An 8,414-nucleotide genomic window follows, 5' to 3' on the forward strand; every position below is an offset into this window, starting at 1 on the left:
GGCTTGGCTTAACTGTTCTAAAATCATGTCCGATTGAACTTTTTGCAATTTTATAATTTGTTCATGATATCTTCACATGTGAAATGGACTGTTTCACTTCTGACGTGTCCAAAAGTCATGTGCTGCAAAATAAAGAAATGCCACTTCTTCTTGGGTTTTTCCTTCCTTTCTTATTTGTTATTAAAAATAAAACTGAAACTATAGCTGTCATACTTTGGTTTTTTTTCACACGTGACATCCTCCTTTTAACATAACACAACTTTTTTGTAAGTGCAAAGAGTTTAGGATTTGTGAGGAGTTTGTGTGTGTGTGACCACAAAACCAGCCATAACTGTTTTTCTGAAAAAAGCTGTTTATATATATATATATATATATATATATATATATATATATATATATATATATATATATATATATATATGTAAACAGCGGAATGAACTGCCAACTTTTCCAGCATATGTTTTATGCAGCGGATGCCCTTCCAGCTGCAACCCATCACTGGGAAACACCCATACACTCTCATTCACACACATACACTATGGACAATTTTAGCCTACCCAAATCACCTATACCACATGTCTTTGCACTGTGGGGGGAAACCAGAGCACCCGGAGAAAACCCACGCAAACACGGGGAGAACATGCAAACTCCACACAGCAACGCTGTCCACACGGCAACGCCAACTGACCCAGCCGAGGCTCGAACCAGTGACCTTCTTGCTGTGAGGTGACAGCACTACCTACTGCGCCACAGCATCGCCCATGCTTAAAATAGTAATCATATTTTAGATGAGTTATTACATTCAAATAGATTAAGGATTATTTAGCATTTAAGTCTGTAATGATCTTCGGTGGTGTTTGATTTCTAAACTGTCATGAGGGGGGGAAAACTAATTAGATAAAGATATTTAGATAATGTTTGTCTTGACAAAATTTGGACTCTGACCTGACCAGCAGGTTTGAAACTGTTTCACATTTTAAGTAGATTTAAAGCTTTGAACTTTGAAGGTTTTAAAGGTCATATACTGTACATTCCTATAGCAAGTACAAGCCTGATTCTTGGACATTGAAGCAAACTGGTGCACATAAGTTGTAGCTAGTATGTTTAACATCCCACATGAACAATATAGGCTACCATAGTTATTTATAAAATTTTTAAACCATTCTAAAGTGCATTATAGTGTGTATATTATAGTATTTACTAATTTAATGAAGGGTACTCTAGTAATAGTTTTTACTACAGTAAACATGTATACTGTACCTAATAACATAACCTATAGTTGTAGAAAACTACAGTATTGGGTCATTTGTTTATATTAATATAGTTGTCGTGTTACCATGGCAACTACAGAATTACCACAACAGATTCATTGAAGTACTTTACTATCTATCCGAGATGTCCAAACTGGGGCCCGCAGGTCAAAGTTGGCCCATGGTAACCTTTGATTTTGGCCATCCCATCTGAGAATGGTTTAGAGATTGTCATTTCAAATTTAAGGTAACCTTTCATTTCTTTTTAAGCTACAAAAAAGCTATATGAAGTTAAATGTTTCAATTTAAAGGTGTAAATTAATCAGATTTTTTAAAATGTACATACCACACATAGAGGACAATGCAGAGGCTTTGATGAGTGAATCAAGTCAAAAGCAGATTATTGACTGTATTCAGCATTGAACTCCACTGTTACATATATGATTGTTTATGTTTTTACTGGAACAAGTTATAATTTAAAAAGTTATACTGCGTTAGTTAATACGATTCAAAGTTAGGAAATTACCCATGGCAACTTTAATGTAAAAAAGTTTGGTATATTTATCTTAGGCCCACGGCTATCAATGAGATTTGGTTTTTGGCCCTTATATGAAAAAGTGGGCACCCCTGCTATATAGGCATATGGTTCAAATACTCTATTGTGTTTACAATATTCATATTTTCATGTAGGTATACTGAAAAAAGTGTTGCATGCAAAACTGTTGCAAAAAATTTATTTGTGTTGAATTTAAACAAATTAAATTGAGCAATGTTCAACTTAATTTGTTTGTTTAAATTCAGCACATTCAGTTTAAAACCACTTAACGTAAAAATAATTGAGTAAATATAAGGAATCATCTTTGAATAATTTTTTGCAGTATACTGTACAAATAGCCACAAAACCATTATACTTTTCTTACAGAAGACCTTGACTACACTTTATACACATACTATATTAATAAAAACTGTAAATATTGATAAGTATCTATGTAACTAAATAAAATGTGGAAAAATTATATCTTAAAAAGCTAGGGCACTCGGTATTCTTGATCAGTGATAGATAAGCCTACTTGAAACAAATAAAACAAAATGGTTGATCATCAAATATGGGACTAAATATAGCTTTGAAATCGATCTTTCTTTGCTCTACAGTCATAAATACTAAAGACAAGTTTGTTGTTTCAGGCAAAGATAATAAGCAACCATCATGAAAATGTAGACGTTTCACTAGTAATTTTAGCAATCCTGTGTATTAATCAGCGGTTTCAGGCTAGCTACATAGGCTAGCTACTTTGTTATTATAAATCTTAAAATTAATTACACTTGAAAGAGCATTCAAAATAACATGTACAAATATATCGCAAAATATTAATACAACTACAGAAAGTCCAAAGAGCAGCAAGAAAATAAATAAATAAATTAAATTACCTTATCGCTCCAGTCCGGTTGGAGGCGCTGCATTCAATTCATTCATCAGGATGAGGAAGCGCAACGTTACAGTCAGCGCAGAGCGCACTGATCAATGTTATGTTCACATATAATACTATTACATTTATCTAGCATTCTTCAAAAGCTGTCAAAACCTGTACATAACTTCTATTAACTGCCAAATTAGTGTTTCGGGGTTTCAAAGAAGTTTGTCTTTATTTCCGTGAACATCTATGCAGAAACGCCTTTATAATCTCTGTTTACATCACATGAAGTAGGTCATTGCTGTTGGGTAAGTTTACTTTCTTTTTATTTTTGATCATTTAAAATGTCAGAAGTGATTACTAACGTTGTATAACACGTTATTACTGTGGTATGACTGATTCTGACGCAAGTAACATTCGTTGGATAATTTAGCTTAAGTTTCACTACTCAATAGCCAAACTATATACAAGATAACTATTATAATATTAGTTATCATTATCGCTATTATCATAATTATGTCAAAATTTCAGTTGTTGCCTTCTACGTTTGTATATTTTTATATTAATGAAGCCAAATGTAATTGAATTTGCAGTGATGGCCGCTAGAAGGCGCCACTGACCAATATTTATCAGCCATACTGTACCATAAATAATATGCTGGTGAATGAATGAATGAATGAATGAGTGTGTTTGTGTGTGTATCTGTGTGTTTCAGGATGTTTCTGGTGGGACTGACCGGAGGAATTGCCTCAGGGAAGAGCACGGTGTCTTCTCAACTCAAAGAGCTGGGCTGTCCTGTCATCGATGCAGATGTGGTTGCCCGAAAAGGTGTTTATTTCTTTAAAGATTATGAAATATCATTATCAGGAATATAATTAATTTAAACACAAGGCTGAAATAAACACTGTTGATGCAGCCAAAGTTTGAGACGGCAAGTTAACGACAACATTACTATATATATTCATTTTAATAATAAGGTTTACAAACTCAAAATACAATCTGTTGAAGCTAATTTATATGTGTATATATTTAAATGTAAGTGCTTGCCAATTTAAAGGCAGTATTAATTGTTTAAAAATATTATATAATAGTTATACATCTATATTAATAACATAATATAAATATTCATATATTATATATGCTGGTTCGAGCCTTGGCTGTGTCAGTTGGCGTTTCTGTGTGGAGTTTGCATGTTCTCACTGCGCTCGCGTGGGTTTACTCCGGGTGCTCCGGTTTCCCCCACATTCCAGAGACATGCGGTACAGGTGAATTGGGTAAGCTTAATTGTCCGTAGTGTATGAGTGTGAATGAGTGTGTATGGATGTTTCCCAGGGATGGGTTGCAGCTGGAAGAGCATCCGCTGCAATGAATGAATTTACATTTTATATAAATATTTATGTAAGTGAATTGTATTTAACAAAATGTATTTAACAAAAACTATTTTCACTCAAAAATTCTTTCAGTGTAAAAGACTTTAATTTGGAGCAAAAAGATGCACTGGGGCTGGGAGTTACTTTATACAGTAGCATCATATACGCTCACTGGCCACTTTATTAGGTACACCTGTCCAACTGCTTGTTAATGCAAATTTTATCAGCCAGTCACGTTGGCAACTCAATGCATTTAGGCATGTAGACATGGTGAAGACGATCTGCTGCAGTTCAAACCGAGCATCAAAATAAGGAAGAAAGGGGATTTAAGTGACTTTGAACGTGGCATAGTTGTTGGTGCCAGACGGGCTGGTCTGAGTATTTCATAAACGGCTGATCTACTGGGATTTTCACGCACAACCATCTCTAGGGTTTACAGAGAATGGTCAGAAAAAGAGATAATATCCAGTGAGTGGCAGTTCTGTGGGCACAAATGCCTTGTTGAAGCCTGAGGACAGAGGACAATGGCCAGACTGGTTCCAGCTGATAGAACGGTAACCACTTGTTACAACTGAGGTCTGCAGAAGAGCATCTCTGACCGCACAACACGTCCAACCTTGAGGCGGATGGGCTACAGCAGCAGAAGACCACACCGGGTGCCACTCCTGTCAGCTAAGAACAGGAAACTGAGGCCACAATTCACACAGGCTACGAGCGTGTAGTCAATCATTTTACTCATAGCTGATTGGTCCAGTTTGGGTTTGCGATTTTTAATCCAGAATAAATCCTGGATAAAAAGTTAACATGGTTACAATAAATAAAAATAATAATTGTGAAAAATGTTAGGAAAAGCAGTCACTGACATCAGTAGTAGGAACAAAAGCTATAATGGAAGTCAATGGGTAACCCAGTAATCTGCATTCTTCAAAATATCTTCCATTGCTGAAATCTGAATTTAAATTTTTGCATGAAATCCTCCTTTAATGCATACTTTTTCCATCAGTATATAATCTTTATGTAAATATATCTGTGTTTCAGTGGTGGAGCCCCAAACCGCAGCGTACAGACTGATCGTGCGCCACTTTGGGCGGGACGTTTTATCAGAAAATGGCGAGATTGACAGGAAGAAACTGGGCCAGATCATTTTCTCCAGCCCTGAGAAACGCAGGCTTCTCAACTCCATCACACACCCGGAAATACATAAAGAAATGTTGAAACAAATCCTGCTGTACTTTATTAAAGGTACACATGCATTAAATAAAGCTGATTGGGATTATGCAGGAGTCTCATGAATCTGTGTGTGTGTGCGTTTAGGCTACAGGTATGTGATTCTGGACGTCCCGCTGCTGTTTGAAACTCGACGGCTCACTCGATTCCTGACGCACACTGTGGTCGTGTACTGGTAATGACAAACAGTTTATTGGAGTGTTAAATTCACGTTATTTATATACTACTTACTAATATCTTTAAGTGAGCTGTTTTTAGTTTGTCTGTAGTTTTAAAATTAATTGTAAAAATAGTTTGAAGTATTAAAATGGTGAAAACTGAAATGTTTTTGCAATTGTAGTACTTTTTTCTCACTTGATTTTGTGTGTATTTCAACTAATTGACTAAACTTAATTAGCAAAACAGTAATATATTGTTTTAATTTAATAGCTTTTTAAAAAAATAAATTAGTTAAAAATGTTATAAATATATTTTTTTATTAAATGTTAGTTATTTATAATGTTTCCTTTTTACTTTCTTTTATTTTTACTTCAATTTTAGTCTTTCAGCTTATTTTTTACTTCATTACCAAGGCAATATTTCTAATTAACATCATTAACATTAACATTTTTTTATATTATTGTCTTTTATCTAATAAGTGTGTGTGCTATGTGTATATTGCCTTGAATGTTGAATCTATCAATAATAAGCGTGCGCTCTGCATGTTTTTATTGATTTATTGTTATTAAAAAACAAAAAATCTTTTAAAAATGAGGAAAATTTTATATGTATTTCAAATAGCAAAACAGTATGGTAGTTTTTAGTTGGTCGTATTAAATTTTCATGTTTTTTTCCCACTGTTGCTGTTACACAATTTTTGATGCATATTTTATTTTAGTTTTTCATCAAATTTGTAATTTTATTTCTCAATTCACTTTAATAATTGGTTGTTTTATACAATAAATCTTTCATACATTTGTAATATATATGTCTACTTAAATGTTCGTTATATTTGACTTTAATTTATCTTTACTTACCTTAGTTACCAAGGCGATATTTCTAATTTACTTACTGTACATTTATTTTTGTTATTTCTGAGTTTATATTATATATTATATTATAGTCCTTCATCAAATACATGTGAGTGTTGTGTAAATTGCATTTAACAGTAAGCATGTGCTCTGTATGCTTTTATTCATTTATTGTTATTAAAATGTTAAAAAATAATAAAATATAAATAAAAAATAGGGATAAAATATTCCTATTTTTTAAAGGATTTGTGTATTTCAACTAGGCATGTGCCGGTATAAGATTCTGACGGTATGAGAACCTTGGATAAAAATATCACAGTTTCACAGTATTGTGATTACTGCGTGGGTCTGGGTAAAAAACTCTAAACTTTTTTCCCTTTTGAACACAATATATTTTGTTTTTTGAAAGAGTTATAATATTTTGGAGCAGTAAACATGTCAGGCTAAATAATTCAAATAAATCATTAACCTGCTGTCTTTATTAGTTTCAAAAATACAGATTTCTTTACAATTTAAAACAGCCTCTTTGGATATTTTTTCTGCTGGAGATACTGTTGTCCTAAAAAACAAAACAAAAAATGTAAATAAAAAATCTTACACATACCTTAGGAACGGTATTACAGAAACAGGTTTTTTAAAACCTTGACTTTTCCAAATCGCCGTATACCTTGAAAACAGTTATTGTCCCATGCCTAATTTCAACTAAACTTAATTATCAAAACAGTAGTTTTTAGTTGGTTGTTTTTAAATTGCAATTTTTTTAATTTCTTCAATTTCTTTTCTTTCTTCAATTTTAATGCATGTTTTAGTTTAGTTTTTCAAATATATAAATATATATATTTTTATTTCTCAATTCAGGAAAAAAATCTGTTTAATAACTGTTTTATAGCTTTTAAAAACATGAAGTTTTCATACATTTTTAATATTATTTTTGATTTAAATGTAATTTTTTTTTATGTTTCTATTTGGCTTTTATTGAACTTCAGCATTCTTTTGGTTTAGTTACCAAGGCGATATTTACAACACATCTTAAATTTTTTTGGGGTCTTTTATGATATTATAGTCTTTCATCTAATATATGTGTGTGTGTCATGTGTATATTACCTTTTCAGTAACAATAAGCGTGTGCTCTGTGTGTCCAGTGATCCAGCGACACAGCTGTCCAGACTCATGCAGCGGGACACGTTGAGCCAGACGGAGGCCGAGCAGAGGATCTCCGCTCAGATGCCGCTGAAGGAGAAGCGCGGCTTGGCCAATCACGTGATCGAGAACTCAGGCTCCCGCGAGGACACACACAGACAAGTGCTGCGGCTGCACTCCAAACTGGACGACTGCATGCAGTTCCTGATCATCAGAGCCGTCGCGGTGGCTGCGCTCGCTGGGCTCGGCGGACTCTTCATCTATTCAGTCAGAATCATCACTTCATAGCACACAAACATTTACATTTAGCAGACGCTTTTGACTGACAATTGAGGAGGCATTCAGCGATTCAACAAGAGGCAATACACACAACAAGTGCTAATTATATGAAGGTTGAACTCAGAATTATTAGCCCTCCAGAATTGTTAGCCCTCTGTATATTTATTTTGCATTAATAACCAAGAGAAGATTTTTTTCAACACATTTCTAATCATAATAGTTTTAATAACTCATTTCTAATAACTGATTTATTTTATCTTTGTCATGATGACAGTAAATAATATTTGACTAGATATTTTTCAAGACACTTCTATACAGCTTAAAGTGACATTTAAAGGCTTAACTAGGTTAATTAGTTTAACTAGGCAGGTTAGGGTAACTAGGCAAGTCATTGTATAATGATGGTTTGTTCTGTAGACAATTGAAAACAAATATTGCTCAAGGGGGCTAATAATTTTGACCTTAAAATGGTTTTAATAAAATTAAAAACTGCTTTTATTCTAGCCGAAATAAAATTAATAAGACTTTCTCCAGAAGAAAAAATATTATCAGACATACTGTGAAAATTTCCTGAATCTGTTAAACATCATTTGGGAAATATTTGAATTTTTTTTACAGGAGGGCGAATTATTTTGACTTCAACTATTAAGGCACAAGCTGTAAAGGCTCCTCCCTTTTCTGAAAGAGGGTGGGGACAGCAGCTCATTTGCATTTAAAGACACACGA

At 33.5% G+C, this 8,414-nt stretch overlaps 1 protein-coding gene across 1 annotated transcript; it reads left to right on the top strand.

The window, feature by feature from the left end:
- Positions 1 to 2,737: 2,737 nt before the first annotated feature.
- On the top strand, positions 2,738 to 8,237 carry dcakd (dephospho-CoA kinase domain containing). Its single transcript, XM_056450640.1, has 5 exons — positions 2,738 to 2,970; positions 3,378 to 3,490; positions 5,071 to 5,274; positions 5,347 to 5,434; positions 7,412 to 8,237. The coding sequence occupies exons 2-5, from the start codon at positions 3,379 to 3,381 to the stop codon at positions 7,695 to 7,697; spliced, it is 690 nt and encodes a 229-aa protein (XP_056306615.1). The 5' UTR covers positions 2,738 to 2,970; position 3,378; the 3' UTR covers positions 7,698 to 8,237.
- Positions 8,238 to 8,414: the final 177 nt, after the last annotated feature.

Source organism: Danio aesculapii, chromosome 24, assembly GCF_903798145.1.
Source record: "Danio aesculapii chromosome 24, fDanAes4.1, whole genome shotgun sequence".
Taxonomy (NCBI): Eukaryota; Metazoa; Chordata; class Actinopteri; order Cypriniformes; family Danionidae; genus Danio; species Danio aesculapii.